Below are 17,203 nucleotides of genomic sequence, written 5' to 3' on the forward strand. Positions count from 1 at the left end.
CAGCACTGGAGCGACTCACGCAGCTCCAGCTGCCAGTATGGGCGGGCGAGTCTGCGCATGCGGCGCTCCGATGTCCGCGAGCTCGTGCATGCGCGCTGGCTTCCTTCTCTGTGCCGGCCCCCACGCAACATGGTGGAGAGCTACAGGGGCCGGCACGGAGTAAAGGAGGCCCCCACCAGGAGAAGCCAGCCCGCCGATCGGTAGGCCCCGATCATGGGCCAGGCCATGGTGGAGGCCCCCCCAGGGTCAGATCCCCACCCCCCTTGCAGGATGGATGCTGAGGTCCCGCCGGGTAAGACCACGTGTGAACGGTGCCGGCGGGACTCGGGCTATCTTGTGACCGGAGAATCGGCGGACCGGCGACACGTGAATCGCGCCTGGCCTGGCGATTTTCCGACCCGGCCCCAGTGTCAGAGAATCCTGCCCCATATGTCTTAACAACAGGGTGTGGCCATCCAAGGAACTGCAAGCTAGTGGAACCACAAAATTTAAACCCTGAAGAACTGTGCAAGCCTAAATATTTGTTCGTGCCACAGATTTTTTAAAATTCCTGCAAATGCTGACCGGATGACTACAAAACTTTCATACCTGAATTAGAACGTGACGACCCTCCACCTGAGTTCACTTTCAGGCAATGGATAGAACTATTCCTTGGATCTGTCTGACTCTAAAACAAAAGCATCAAGCCATGAAAGTCAAAATAGTCATAGGGGAAGATGATCTCCAGGGACTGAACACAGCAGGATTGTTTGAAGGCGACCTCAAAGACTCGAGAGAAATATTGTCCACACTGGAAGACCAGCTAAGAGTTGAACTTAATTTTACATGTACTATCTCAAATTTGTGTTTAAGATAGCAACCCAAGAAGGCTAGCCAAACTACAAAGTTGGATGATGACAGTGACCAGAGCATTAACACGTACATTGTTAAACCATCCAAAGTTATTCAAAGTTATTGCCATTATTCACAACGCATGCCCACAGAAACCTGAGAAAAATACGGTCTTGACAAAAATCAGTATGGGTGGTTGTGCTAACATTGTTCCACTTTGTATACTAAAATGCATGTACATGTAGAAATGGAAAGTGATGGCTCAATCATTGTCAAACTCTCTGCCTACTATGGCTCGAAGATTCCATCTCTTAAGATCCATCGTTCTCGAACAACTCTCCATTGTCAAGCAGATATTTTGCATTGTGGATATTGCAGGTCCAGCGATTGTAAGCCTACCGTCATGCAGAGACCTGACCTTGCTCATTGCATCGACAAGACAATGGTTAAGATAACAGTCTGGAAACAATCATTAACTTGCAGAGCACCCGCGCACCCATTGACCAGAATTGCAACTGAAAAATTGCAATAAACTATGCAAGATTTGCACGTCAGTGTGATGCCTTAAAGCAACACTGCTCAATGCCCCATTCCTTCATCAGAATTATTGTTCAGCAGGCAATGTGAATAACTCTCCCCTGTTACCATTTGTTGAAACACCCAAGCGTATGAGATACGTTCATTGAGAAAAAGGGGAAAATGAAGGCTGCATGTGACACACATGCAGTCAAAGAATTACGCAACTTCTGCACTGAACAAAAGATATAAATAAAGCATCCAAACTATGGAATCCAGCAGAAATCATTGAACATTTTTCCAAGAACACGATCATATAAAGTACGAACACCCAATGGCATGATATTGAAAAGAAACCGATGTCTAACCAGAGAAGTACAAGATTAGGAAACACCAAGTAACCCCATTGTAAGTAGAAAATGATCCAAGCCCATAAAATAACCCTCCAAAACGAGTTACCAATCCTCATAAAGTGATTAGTTTGTTTGTGTAAGGTAGAAAACCCTAGTCTTCTCTGTATCGAAATACTGTGCATGGGTACGGACCAGCCACACTCAACTTGATACCCAATTGAACACCGCAATGTGATGCATCACAAGTACCCTCTAGTCAACTCTTTATACCCTGGCTGCCTGTGGTGTCGCACATCCATTCCCCGTTTTGCCATAACTCTCTGGGAAATCCAGTGAATCGAGGAAGAACACCTCCCTATCGACGAAGACTTTAACAACATCCCTCAACATCTCTTGAAATTTGGACCTGTGCACACTTAATCTTCAACAATGCGACTTCAACCCTGACAAAGCTTGAAAAGCCTAATGAAGTTCACATGAAGTCACAAACACCCCGTGAAAGACCTGACGTGAAGGTTTCCTGGTTTTGATCTTTCACAAAACTGAAGGGTAACCCTAAAACTACATCTGCATCAAGCATGTTAGATAGATGCATGATGCGCAAATGGAAAATCCAAAACTCCAGTGTGCAACTGTGATCACCCAGAACAGACCATGGAACTTATGATAACTCAACTCAGTTCCTGATTTACAAATACAGAAGAGGTCACAGTGCAACACTCCATTGCTGATGCAATTATCTAGTTTAACCATCAGAATGTAAATGTATATTTGCTGCTCTATATCTACATCCAGCAGAAAGAAGAGCAAGATGACCTGTATTATCCTTGCGATCAGGGGCTGGTTTAGCACAGTGGGCTAAACAGCTTGCTTGTAATCCAGAACAAGGCAGCAGCGCAGGTTCAATTCCTCTACCGGTCACCCCGAACAGGTGCCAGAATGGGGCTTTTCACAGTAACTTTATTGAAGCCTACTTGTGACAAGCTGCTATTATTATTATTATTATTATTTTAAAATAGCTAAAAATGAATGCAATGCTCCAATTGTATTCCAAGGAACTTTTTTTCACAAATTCAATAGTACTTATTTGCTTTTATATTCTATGATCCATGTATAAAATGTTTAGCTGCATCTTAAAAGAATGCTGCCTTGATGAGAGGAACTACGCAAGATGTATTAATTGATTTTAACAAGATGTGTCTTTTGAAACCATAATTTTAAATGTTGGTTTCCTCGGTGATATTGGCAACAAAATCATTTGAGTCTGCTTTTCATTGTAGTAATAACACTGGCAACAACTGACCCAATAAGCACCCCTAACTTGAAACGTCTGGACTTTGCTGGGCAGGACTTTGGAAAATGATTGGCCTTAATTCATCACCAATAGAATCATAGAATGGTTGCAGCACAACAGGAGGCCATTTGAGCCGTCATGTTCATGCCGACTGTTTAAAAGAAGAATCCAAAACCCATGTCTCTGGGATATATTAAGATGGTTATGTGACATATGATGAAGTCATTCTCTCTTCTCACAAGAACCACTTCCTGCAGTGTTATGGCTCATTGAAATGGAAAGTCTCCTTTTTCTTTAAGCTCCTCTCTGATCATGCTCAAGCTACTTTTCTTTCTTCAGGGGGTCAAGATATATGATGCTAGCTCAAAGCAGCGAATCACAAACATATCTCGAGACAATATAAATTTTCGTCCCGATATGTACCTCTGCAGCCTCTGCTGGAAAGACAACATCACGCTCATTATTGGTTGGGCAACATCTGTTAAGGTACGTTCCAGCTAATATCAAAGGCAAACTTGCGAACGTTCTAAATTCTCCTGAGTTTATGAAGGTGGATCAGGTAAGCCAAATAATCCAAATGTCGGTGCATTTTGTTAGCCACGTTTCTTGTGCTGAAAGATTTTCAACCTGTAGGCGAGTGAGTGAGTTATTTTTGGAGGCGATGTCTTTTGCCTTTGTGAAAAAATTCTCCTTGTGATCAGCAGCATTGGTTGAGACCTGTCAGTTCTTTCGGGTGGTGAGACTGTGGCATGACCAAATTTGAAAATAGAAGGGAAGAATAGGTTGTGTATCTCGAAAATTAATATGCACAATAGATACAGTAAGTTTCCAGAGTGCAGTCATAATTTTTAAAAGATTTATTTTGCCACCGCAAGACCAAAGCACTTAAAACAAAAAGTAAAAAACACCACTGAAATCGGAAATGGCTCATAATAAATTCATTTGAAATATTTTATGCATTCTTGCCCTGGTCATTTTCTTGACAGTTGCTCAGAATGTTGAAATGAAAAATAAAGCTGAATAGATTAAAATCTGCTCAAATAAAAATCCATTCTGCTGTTTCTCTCTCGGCCCACGACAGCAAGTGTTGCTACATGTGATTTATAGCGCATTTTTAAAATTTGTGCCAGTAGAACTCTTGGTTTGTATTGCTTTGTATCTTGATCCACAAAGAGATTTGTTAGAATTTGCAAAGAACATGTCATTTATCATTTAGCTCTACCGTGCACACACTTGAAGGAAGTCCTACAAGTGTTTTGTTCTTTTTTTAAATCGCCATGATTTTTTTGTTGTTGTTGAAAACACCATGGAGAATCTCAAGAAGCTGTCTCCCACCTTTTATTAGACCACTCCAATTACATATCTTACAGAGTTCCTCCTGGTCTGACTCTGCTGCACATAATGCGTACGGGTTGAGTTGGAGGGAGGGGGACATTGGGGGCACAGGGCAGCAGCTTGACTCCAGAGCAGCCTGACAACTGGTCCACTTCAGCAGGTGGGGTGTGGAAAACAGCTGCAAACGGAATGCTTTGCTGAAGCAATGGATGCAGGTGCTGAGGGAAGGAGTGGAGACCATAGTTAGAAGTTGCGAATGGTGATGCTAGGGAAATGAGGGACCACAGTTACAGGCTGTAAATGCAAATGCCGGAAGGACAATTCTATTTTGGAGTTTTCTATGGAATTGAGGTTGTGATTAAGTTGATGTGTTTTTAAAACCCCTTCGGTCAAAAGCACTCGCATCAAAGGATCAGCATTTTTTGCACCTGCAGCTTTACACCATACAAATAAAATTGGAAGATATTTCAATATCTTTGACATGGTAATTTTAGTAAACCTATTGACGTTGACGACTGTGGAGTAAGCTCCCTTATAATGTGGCGCACTGTCATTCACACGCTCTCAAATATGTTTGAAGCTAAGGATTAGAAAGTGACTTTGGATGGAGCAATTTGTTTGGAATGCAGCATCACATCATAAATTGTACAATGGGGCAGCACGGTGGCGCAGTGGGTTAGCCCTGCAGCCTCACGGCGCTGAGGTCCCAGGTTCGATCCCGGCTCTGGGTCACTGTGCGTGTGGAGTTTGCACATTCTCCCCGTGTTTGCGTGGGTTTCACCCCCACAATCCAAAGATGTGCACAGTAGGTGGATTGGCCACGCTAAATTGCCCCTTAATTGGAAAAAATTAATTGGGTACACTAAATTATTTAAAAAAAAAAAAAAAAATTGTACAATGCTGCAGTAAGTGGCACCCTCTGCTCAGGAAGAGAATTTTTTGGCTTTTAATTTGCAAGTCACCTTGTTTTTTCAGGTGTGTGTGGTGAAGGAGCGTGATCCCACGGATCTAAGGGACTTGCCCACTCGTTATGTTGAAATCGGTAAGAATTTTTTTCTCTTATGTCAGTCACGTTTCTACTTTGACCTGTTCAGCACATCTTTGTGAAATGGTAACTCTATCATTAGCTAGTTGAGAGATGCAGGAACTTCAGGCACATCAATTAGTTCTGCACATTGTGACATGTAATGACTTTTAAAATCATGAATAAAATGCAATTATCAGTTTTAATAAGCTCTGGCAGGCTGGTTATGCAACAACAACAAAAAGTCTCCTCATTCACCACTGTAGCTCCTGCAAGTTGAAATACATTCCACAGAAGTTTGAAGGGATGTTGAATTTTGTAAAGGAAGGACATGGTAGAATTTATAAGATGTACATTGTAGAAGTATATATTCAAGTACATATATACCCATAGAAAAAAAAATACAAGTTCCGTTCACAGCAAGAAACCTTCCTAATAGGGATTTATTGCTGATGTCCTTCTGCGTACGTAAGAAAGTACGTAACCAGTTCAATGTCCTGGTGTACCGATGCACAATTTTGCCATTAAGTTAAGCTATTCACACCGAATTCTAGTCAGAACAAAGCCCAGGTTGTCAACATGAGGAATTGCGTGGATCCAGGGTCAGAATGATTTATATTGTATCGAGACTCTGGCCTGATACACAAGGGTGCCATCAAGGAACATACTGTCATTTCTCATGCTGAAGAGCTTATCTTCATTGCTTTGACAATGGTTCTTTGGAAAACAACAATGTGTTTCTCTTTTTTGCCATTTATCGATTATCACACCAAAGACCTTCAAACTCTGCCAAATAAGCATTTGGGCTCAGCAATGATCAGTGTTTAGAGCTGGTTTTTAAGCATGGCTTAAATGGTGACAAGAGATAGTTGGGATTTCTGGATTGCACATCTTGGATTAACTACAGAAATAGGACATTTATTTGGGTGTATAACAGGTCTGACTTTGTGGACCATTATGGAGGAGAATGATGCGCAGCCTCTGTAATGGCAATGGTAAATGTACGAGCTGTACAAGCTCATTCAAAACCCTTGTATATTTTAATCAACTGATTCTACTTTTTCTTTTCCTAACTTAAGTATATAAAGGTAGCAAAACCAGTCCATGAGTGTAGGCCTAGTACCCTGGAGGGAATGCTCCCATTAGAATGAAAGGTGCAAGTTATTGAACTGTAGCTTACTAAAACTCCAGATTCAATTACCGTGCTACAATATTATAGTAGATTTTTTGCATTATAGGGCATCCCGGGTTTTAGGAGTGCTGTGCAAGCTGCCATCTAGACCACTTTCCTGCCAGTAACATGTTATTGTGCATGCTTGAAAATGAGTGCAGCCTTTTGCCAACAGAATGTCAATATGCTTGACTGCATAGTTATGATCTGCCTGCAGACCTTAGTCATTGAATATCCTCTTAATGCAATGCAGTTGGTTTCATAACGGGATAGAGCATTTGCTAGCAGTCTATAAGCATTATAGTTACTCTAGCGATATTTTGCCTTAGCCAAAGCCCAAATTATGTTCTATCGCCAGTTGGGATCTGTCTGACAAAGATTCATAGTATGGGGTTCAACTGACATTAAGCTGGACCTGTTTGGAATGAAGTTCTGCATTTCTGGTTGCTCACACAGCATTGCCATTCCTCTAACTCCCCTACAACGATGGCTTTGTGAGGGGCAGGTCATGCCTCGCAAGCCTCATTGAATTCTGGAGGATGTGACGCGACACATTGATTAAGGTCGGGCAGTAGATGTGGTGTACATGGATTTCAGTAAGGCATTTGATAACGTTCCCCATAGTAGGCTCATTCAGAAACTTAGGGGGCATGGGATACAGGAAAACTTGGCTGTCCGGATACAGAATTGGCTGGCCAAAAGAAGACAGCGAATGGTAGCGGATGGAAAGTATTCCACCTGGAGGTCAGTGACCAGTGGTGTCCCGCAGGATCTGTTCTGGGACCTCTGCTATTTGTGGTTTTTATAAATGACTTGGATAAGGAAGTGGAAGGGTGGGTTAGTAAGTTTGCCGATAACACAAAGCTTGATGGAGTTGTAGATAGTGTCAAGGGCTGTTGCAGGTTACAACAAGACATTGACAGGATGCAGAGCTGGGCTGAGAAGTGGCAGATGGAGTTCAACCTTGATAAATGTGAAGTGATTCATTTTGGAAGGTCAAATTTTAATGCTGAATACAGGGTTAAAGGCAGGATTCTTGGAAGTGTGGAGTAACAGAGGGAACTTGGGGTCCACGTGCATAGATCCCTCAAAGTTGCCACCCAGGTTGATAGGGTTGTTAAGAAGGCGTATGGTGTGTTGGCTTTCATTAACAGGGGGATTGAGTTTAAGAGCCGCGAGGTTTTGCTGCAGCTTTATAAAACCCTGGTTAGATCACACTTGGAATATTGTGTCCAGTTCTGTTCGCCTCGTTATAGGAAGGATGTGGATGTTTTGGATAGGGTGCAGAGAAGACTTATCAGGATGCTGCCTGGACTGGAGGGCATGTCTTCTGAAGAAAGGTTCTGGGAGCTAGGGCTTTTCTCACTGCAGCGAAGAAGGAAAAGAGGTGACTTTATAAAGGTGTACAAGGTGATGAGAGGATAGAGTGGATAGCCAGCGACTTTTCCCCAGGGCGGAAATGGCTGTCACGAGGGGACATAGTTTTAAGGTGATTGGAGGAAGGTATAGGGGGGATGTCAGAGGTAGGTTCTTTACACAGAGAGTGATGGGTGCATGGAATGCACTGCCAGCAGAGGTGGTGGAGTCAGAGTCATTAGGGACATTTAAGCGACACTTGGACAGGCACATGGACAGCAGTAAATTGAAGGGGTGTAGGTTAGGTTGAACTTGGATTAGGATAAATGGTCGGCACAACATCGTGGGCCGAAGGGCTTGTACTGTGCTGTACTGTTCTATGTCCTAAGGAGCCCATTTGTCAAAAGATCCATCAGTTCAGCTAGTGCTACTCTAGAAAAAACAGCACAGGCTTTTGTCCAAATGACTGATGTTCTAAGGTTACGATCTGCAATGCCATCTATTGTATCAATAACTGATAAATTACAAATTTCCTGAAGTGCATGTTGCAGGGGAGAGCAGAGCACTCAGTCAAAATTTGCGTAGAACAGACTGGAGATCTTTGGATTTTAGCAACACCCATATGGTTCTGGTGATAATGTTGAACTTTTAGTCTGCTCTACAACAATTCTCGAGTACTTTAACAAAAAATGACCGGAATCATCGTTCAGACCGAATGGGTTTTGCTTGACTTTATAAATATGATGCACTAAGCCATTTTTCAGTACTTAGCTCTTTTTACCTAGGATAAAATTCGGACACATGGAGAAAGGTGTTTTTTTAGTGGAGGTATAACTTAATTGGAGTGTCCACCCACTGTTATTTCTCTCTTGGCTTTCTTTCTTCCAGAAACAATTTATCAATATTCATTCTGAAATGAAAGCATTAACTAGGTCATAACTTGAGTAAACTAATGGTGTTTTGCATCTCTGAAGCTTTTCTTTAAGTGCCTGTAATGTGCAATGTTTTTCTTTGCAGTGTCGGCCTTCGAGTCAGAGTTTCACATCAGTGGACTTGCACCACTTGGCGAGCGTCTAGTTCTCCTGATGTATGTGAAAGAGATGTTGGAACAAACGGTAAAGGAATATCTGAACGGTTGTGATTTAAAAACTATGTAGTTAAAGGAAAGAAGAGTAGGAGGAATGCTTATTGTTCAGACACTTCTCGTCTCGTGCATTGGTTTTTAAAAGCAGGATTAAAACAATGGATTTGTGCTGTTGAGAAATGTGATTTTTGTAAAGAAAAGTCCATAATTTCATCTCTCTTCACCTGTGATCAAGTTTCACACAAAGCTCGACGTTGTGGGATTCACGGCAAAACTAGGAAATGGATAAGAAATTAGTTGAAGGGTACAGTGGATACTTGCTGGTTATGTCAAGTGTCGACATGTTGTGCTGAATGGGGCGCTTTAGCATTGGTGCCTCCTATTGCTCTTAAATTACTTCAAAGTTCAGAGAATTAATGCAAACTGTTTGGATTTGCTCATAAATGCCAAAGCAGGGGGCCAGTTGAGGAGGCAGCTGAGAAAATACAGGAGGAGTTGGAGACAATATACCTGTAGGACAAAGATGCAGTCTAATGTGGGCAAGTCTTTGGCAAATAAGAATGGCAGCTTATTAGCTGCAGTGGGCATGGTCAGTGCAAGTGGTTTAGGTTTTCTCTGTTAAAGCTCTTAAGAGTGAAATGTTTCGGTTGTAAATGTTCCTGTTCTACCTAGCTTTACCTTTCAAGCCTTTCTGATGATCTTCGTGGAAAGGTATTATAGTTTTCTTATGAAGGAAGCTCCTATTTTTAAAAGATCGAAGCCAAACTGCTGTCAGACACTTTCAAATCACCAATTTCCAACCCCTCCTCAATAAAGGGAACAATATCATGAGTGGTAAACCATAAACATTCTGAGGCATTTCATTTGAGGATGAGACATATTTTTGTTGTTGGTTGAAAGTGGCTCGGAACAGGAAATCAGATGGAAAAAGCTCACTGTTTTTTCTCTTCTGGTCTCACCACTGGTATAGGAAAGATTATGACAATGTGTCTCATGTACAAGTAAGATCTTTAAAACACCTTTGATGTGGAACCGAAGAGTAGTTTTTATACTTTGTCTAGATGCATCGCTGCCTAACCAACTCCTTCCCTATCTTGAAAAACAGTAAGGGCTGTAATAAGCCATTTAGGCCAGCCCATTGAGCCCTATTCCACAATTCAATTAGTTCATCTTGATCTGCACCCTCTACTTCATTTACCTACCTCTGCTCTGTGCCCCTTGATGCACATTTAACAGTACTCTTTTTTCAGTCTGTCCTGCAAGCTCCACTTGTCGCAGCAACCATAAACCTTTCATAGAATCATAGAATTTACAGTGCAGAAGGAGGCCATTCAGCCCATCGAGTCTGCAGAACCTTTTTTTAAATTTGGAGTACCCAATTATTTTTTTCCAATTAAGGGGCAATTTAGCATGGCCAATCCACCTAACCTGCACGTATTTGGGCTGTGGGGGCAACCTCCACACGGACAGTGGCCTGGGGCTGGGATCGAACCCGGGTCCTCAGCGTGTAGCCAGCAGTGCTAACCATTGCACCACCATGCCACCCTAACCTTAAGTATTTTCTGTCTTAAATTCCGACTGTTTGTTATATTAAAGTGTTTCCTGGTTTAATTTCTGAGTGGCCAGTTCTAATTTTAAATTGTAAATTGTATCCCTTTGTTCTTGATTTCCCCCACCACAGGAAATTATTTCTCTATATCTATCCAGTCAAATCAGATCACCCCCTCAACCTTCTATACTCGAGGGAATACAAGCCTTAAGTATACAGCCTCTCTTAATTTAACCCTCTTGTTTTTGATTGCACTTTGCCTCTTGATGTTTATCCTTCAGTCTTCGTTGCTGAATTTTCTACTCACTATCCTCGCCTGATAAAATGCTCCAAGAGGTTTCTCTTTTTATAATCAGTCATACAGAAACATATTGTTTATTTGCAGTTAGATTGTCCTTGGAAGTTACACAACTCATTGATGGAAATTTTGTCACTGTTTTCAGTCTGTACCCCAAAGTGCAAAGATATCCATTGTGTCGTGCATCCCTTGTTGACTGGCACAGCTACAAAAGGATATTGTATTTTCAATCTCTTCTTGGCAAATCAAACCTTGACTTCTATGAGAACTCTTTCATTTACCATTATTCTTCTATGTTAGATAATTCTGATGGTCAATAACTAAATAAGCTTCATCATCACAAAGGGAATACATCTTCAGTGATATAGATTCACTGCCTGCTTGCACTGCTCACAACACCCCTAGCCCACCTACCCGCCCCCTTACTCTAATGCATCTTGTTGTTTCATATTTTTGCGTATCGATTCAATCTCTGGTCAGGTGGAGCGGCATAGTTAGTTAGCATACGGTTGTACTTGCATATAACCTGCCATGCTGTGTTAAAACTTTCAATGGGACTTGCCTCAAGTATTTCTCCAAATTTAATGCTGAACTTGTTCTGAACCATGCATTTGTTGGTAATCTAGAGGTTGTAAATGTACCTAAAGACACGGGAGGAAATCTGCAGTCCTTGCCTGGCCTACATATGACCCTAGACCCACAGCAATCTGATCAACTCTTAAATGCCGCTTAGATCAAGGATAATTAAGGATGGGCAACAAATGCAGCCTTGCCAATGATGCCCAATCACAGAATCACATCTAATGTTGGACACTTGTAATGAGTTTTGCCAAGCACGGGCTGGTTTGATATGGTCTGTACCATGCCCGTTGCGAACAGCAGAAAGGGCATGTTGTTTGATATGACCTGCCAGTCTTTAGGACGTGCGCCCTACATACCTGGCTTCACATTGGCACTAAAATTCACATGCCACATTACTCATTTGTTTGGTAGGCAGAATGTCTTTTTGGCTTGATAATGGGAATACCACTCAAATTTACGTCTTAGTAGCAGGGTAATCTGAGGTGGACTGAGCACTTTGCAGGGTCGAAAGTGATGGCCTTTAACACGTTTAGTACCCTGATCAGGGTAGCCATTATCTCACAGGATGTCTTTGATGTCCCCTATTTCAGCATCAACATTGCATAATTTCCTTGCATGTCTTAATAGGCTCCATGCTCGGCTCAAGTTTACCTTCGAAATGGAGCAGTCAAATTAACTCCCTTTCCTTGACATACAAGTTGAGAAATCTGTCAGGGGTTCTCTACCATGGTTCACTGCAAGACTACCTTCACTGGTCAGTGCACATATTAGGATTCTTACATGTCAATGCTGTATAGGATTTGCTCTATCGGCAGCCTTGTAACGAGGGCCCCCCCGAGTCATTTGCTCACCGTAATAATAATCACTTATTGTCACGAGTAGGCTTCAATTAAGTTACTGTGAAAAGCCCCTAGTCACCACATTCCGGCGCATGTTCGGGGAGGCTGGAACAGGAATTGAACCCACGCTGTTGGTCTTGTTCTGCATTACAAGCCAGCTGTCTTAGCCCACTGTGCTAAACCAGTCCTATGCATGCTTTGGTGAGAATTGGAAGCTATTTGTTAATATACAGGGTCCTGTTCTTTGTAGACAGAATGAACATGTACACACATTGTGCCTGTTTCAACCAAATACAATAAGTGACAGCCATTTGGTGGTGCATTCTGCAGGGCAATGCCTTGACCATCAAAGTCGAACTGCCTGGTTTAAATTTTTGAATAATGCTTGGCAGTTAATTATCAGTCACTGTTAACTGGTGCATTCTTCACGGCAACACCTGTGCCAATCAGACACCACTGCAACCGATCAGCACTCTTCTCATGCAGTACAAAGTTGTTGTTTCCCCTGACGTTGGTAACCTTGCAAGTGTCCTGATGCGTGCAAAACAAAAAGCTTCACCAAAATGTCTTTTTTCAGCAATTCTCAAATTATTTTGTCATGACGTGGGGGGAATTCTGTTCCAAGACATTTTGTGTGGTGCAAGATGAAAGTGCAATTTCCAAAATATTCACATCATGTGATTTCATTCTTTCAAATAATCTCAATATATGATAAAACATACTGGGCGGGATTCTCCAACCATACCCGCCCGGCGACTTTTCCATTGTCTGCATCTCGCCCGTGGCGATCTTGCGGCAGGCAGGGCGGAAAAATCTCACTGTGTATCAGGTGTTAAAATAGGCAAACCTAACAGATTTAATATCACTTGTTCTCAAGTCACAGCCTGGTAATGAGCCATTGGTTGTTAATGACATAGTATCCAAGGGAAAGGTTTTTAAACATGACTAAAAAATATCCATGATGATGATGTGCCAAGGCCGAATACTGGCATTGACCAAGGTAATCTCCCAGCTTCCACTGTCTTTTGAAATCCATCTTGCAATGGAGGGCAAGTTTGTTGCTCTTTCTTAAATTGTGAAGGAAGCATGAGAAAAATGTCCAGAAGGTTCCATTTTGCAGCATGGAAGCACAGTGCATCAAACAGGGGCTAGCATGAATGGGAGATGTGTTGGGAGGTGGAAGCAAGAGGTGGAGGGCATTGTGTTTTCCCTGCGTTTACATGAATAAGAAATGACATTCTTTCTTTCTGGAATAGGATAAAGAACACTGTGCAAGGCCTCGGCTTGACATCATTCACCACTTGCCTGATTCATATGAGGAGATTTCGTCTGATGCTCTATCCGTAAGAGGTTTCCAAGAAAATGAATGCCGAGACTACAGCTTAGGTGAGAAATAGACAGTAATTAACTGGTGAAAGTGAGCTTTGTTGAAGGGGACATAGAAAAACAGGGGTGTAAGTTTTAACATCGCCTTTGAAAGCTGATTTTGATTCACACACTCCGACTCCAAAGTGAACAAATCAGCCTTATTATTTGACCATTGAATGAATTATGGATCAGTTGGAAAGCCGCTCTCAGTCTTGCATGAACCAACAAGCTCCAAGTAATGCTGCTATAGCATTTGATCAAGAGGTAAAATTGCAGATTATTTACCAATTATCCATTCTATTGCCTACCCCGGTTAACTTTGAGAACAGTCACAGCCAGATCAAGTGCAAATCAACTTAGATCCCTGTGCTACTGGATTGTATAGCCCAGAAGAGCCAGGTTTGGTTTGCTAACCTCAGCTTGGGCTGTGTTTGAGAGACCGTAATTGGTATCGTAGTCCTAGGTTACAATGCAGAAACATCAGCTACGTTTCTCGCTCCTGATTTCTATCTGACACTAGCCACTGGAAAGTACAGGTGTGCTGACACCACCTGAAGATAGGAAGATAGATAATGCACTGTGTTCAAATAGCCTACCGACCCTCACTGCACAAATTCACACATTTCAAAAAATTTTCAAGAGGCGGGAAGTTAAATGTCAGTCCTGGAATGAGAGATTAACAAAGAGTGTTCTAAAAATGTTGGTCAAAGTTAAAACTTCATACATTAATGTTATTGCCTTGTTCTTCACTTAATCAAATCTTCATTGAGTAACTTCAAAAATGTTTGCTGCTGTCGGGGCTCCTCAACCATCAAGAGTACAACTCTGCAATTTGGGTACACACTCCTAACAACTTTCCACAAAATGTGACTTTAACAAATTATAATTGCAGTTTGCGATAAATTAGTGATACAAATCCAGTTGGTCACGATTTTGGTCCACAACAAGAACAAAATCAGTAGCTTTCAGTTCAGTTTTCAGCAAACTTGACAAATGACCTGTCCTCATGGAGGGGACAGAAAAGCTCCCCGCTAAATGTCTGGCACATAAGGCAGAACTTTGACTGCGGCACTATACACTATATGTGGGCTCAAGTCTCTAGTGGGGTTTTCCAACCATAAACCTATGAGTCCGGCATGTGTGCCAGCATTATGGGCACAGTAAGAAGTCTTACAACACCAGGTTAAAGTCCAACAGGTTTGTTTCAAATCACTAGCTTTTCGAACACTGCTCCTTCCTCCTTCCACCTGAGGAAGGAGCAGTGCTCCGAAAGCTAGTGATTTGAAACAAACCTGTTGGACTTTAAACTGGTGTTGTAAGACTACTTACTGTGCTCACCCCAGTCCAACGCCAGCATCTCCACATGAGCATTATGGGTGGCATGGTAGCACAGTGATAGCACTTGCTTCACAGCGCCAGGCTCCCAGGTTCGATTCCTGCTTGGGTCACTGTCTGTGGAGTCTGCACGTTCTCCCCGTGTCTGTGCAGGTTTCATCCGGGGGCCCTGGTTTCCACCCACAGTCCAAGATGTGCAGGTTAGGTGGATTGGCCATGCTTAGTTGCCCTTCGTGTCAACAAAAGGGTAGGTGGGGTTATGGGGATAGGGTGGAGGTATGGGCTTAGGTAGGGTGCCCTTTCCAAGAGCTGGTTGTTTTTACGTTTGTTATAATATAATCCCTGTTACTAATAAGGGAAACGCAGCGGTCTGCAGGTTAGACTGAAGGAACGCGGTTTCAAGACCCCTCTCCCCAGCATACTCCTGGCAAACGTCCAAGCGATTGAAAACAAGCTGGATGAACTTAACGCCAGACTTACCTCTCAGAGGGAAGTAAGAGACTGCTGTGTGCTCTGTTTCACAGAGACATGGCTCACCCCTGCCTCACCGGACTGTGCCATACAACCTGAAGGCTTCTCTATTCACCGGGCGGACTGCACGGCATCTTCAGGCAAAGCAAAGGGTGGGGGGGTTTGCCTCCTCATCAACTCCTCCTGGTGCTTGGATGTGGTGACCCTGGTGACCTACTGCTCCCCAGACTTGGAATACTTGACCGTAAAGTGCCGCCCATACTATCTTCCACGTGAGTTCACTTCAGCCATTATCACAGCGGTCTACATCCCACCCCAGGCAGAAGTGAGGAAGGCGCTGGATGAACTGTACACAGTCATAAACAACTATGAAACAGAACACCCGGAGGCCCTGTTCATTGTGGCCGGAGACTTCAACAAAGCCAACCTCAAGAGTGTACTGCCAAAATTCCACCAGCACATCTCCTGTACCACCCGGGGCGACAACACTCTTGACCACTGCTACTCAAAAATCAAGGGCGCCTACCGTTCCATCCCCCGACCGCACTTTGGGAAATCAGACCATAAGACTGTGCTCCTTCTCCCGGCTTACAAGCAGAAACTCAAGCGGGAGAATCCAGCTAAGAAGGTTGTGCAGTGCTGGTCTGAGGAGACAGAAGACCTCTTACGTGACTGCTTGGAGACAGTGGACTGGTCCATATTTAAAAACTCAGCGACTAACTTAAATAAGTATGTCACCACCGTCACAGACTTCATCAGCAAATGTGTGGACGACTGCGTGCCAAAGAAAGCAGTACGTATGTTCCCCAACCGGAAACCATGGCTCAACCGCGAGATTGACTCCCTACTGAAGGACAGATCTGAGGCGTTCAAGGCAGACGACCCTGTCCTATACAAGAAATCCAGGTACGACCTCCGCAAAGCCATCCGAGATGCCAAGAGAGAATATCAAACTAAGCTAGAGTCTCGGCGGTTGTGGCAAGGACTAAGCAACATAACGGGCTACAAAGCGAAGCCGAGCAGTATCTCTGGCAGCAGTGCACCCCTCCCCGATGAACTTAATGCATTCTATGCTCGGTTTGAGCAGGTAACCAACAACCCGCTATCGAGTGCCCCAGCAACCCATAATTCACCCGTACCCACCATCACAGTTTCCGAAGTCAGATCAGCCTTCCTGAAAGTGAACCCACGGAAGGCGATGGGCCCGGACGGGATCCCTGGTCGTGCACTCAGAACCTGCGCGGACCAGCTGGCAGAGGTTTTCACAGACATCTTTAACCTATCCCTACTCCACTCCGAGGTCCCCACCTGCTTCAAGAAGACCACCATCATACCGGTACCAAAGAAGAACCAGGTAACGTGCCTCAATGACTACCGCCCGGTGGCCCTGACGTCAGTTGTAATGAAGTGCTTCGAGAGGCTGATCATGAAGCGCATCACCTCCATACTCCCGGAACGCCTTGACCCACTTCAATTCGCATACCGTCGCAACCGGTCTACATCAGACGCCATTTCCCTGGCCCTACACTCATCCCTAGAGCATCTCGAAAACAAGGACTCCTACATCAGACTCCTATTTATTGACTACAGCTCCGCCTTCAACACCATAATCCCAGCCAAGCTCATATCAAAGCTCCAAAACCTAGGACTTGGCTCACTACTCTGCAACTGGATCCTTGACTTTCTGACCAACAGACCACAGTCAGTAAGAATGAACACCAACACCTCCTCCACAATAGTCCTCAACACCGGTGCCCCGCAAGGCTGCGTACTTAGCCCCCTACTCTACTCCCTGTA

General features: G+C 43.5%; 1 protein-coding gene across 5 annotated transcripts in view; it reads left to right on the forward strand.

The window, feature by feature from the left end:
* The window catches only part of vps41 (VPS41 subunit of HOPS complex), a 224,865-nt gene that overhangs the window by 117,932 nt on the left and 89,730 nt on the right, over positions 1-17,203 (forward strand). For all 5 annotated transcript variants that reach the window (XM_038809941.1, XM_038809942.1, XM_038809937.1 and 2 more), the window contains exons 9-12: positions 3,334-3,480; positions 5,305-5,371; positions 8,898-8,995; positions 13,489-13,618. In XM_038809941.1, coding sequence (XP_038665869.1) covers positions 3,334-3,480; positions 5,305-5,371; positions 8,898-8,995; positions 13,489-13,618 — 442 coding nt within the window. The remainder of the gene's footprint in view (positions 1-3,333; positions 3,481-5,304; positions 5,372-8,897; positions 8,996-13,488; positions 13,619-17,203) is intronic.

This window comes from Scyliorhinus canicula, chromosome 10, assembly GCF_902713615.1.
Source record: "Scyliorhinus canicula chromosome 10, sScyCan1.1, whole genome shotgun sequence".
Lineage (NCBI taxonomy): Eukaryota > Metazoa > Chordata > Chondrichthyes > Carcharhiniformes > Scyliorhinidae > Scyliorhinus > Scyliorhinus canicula.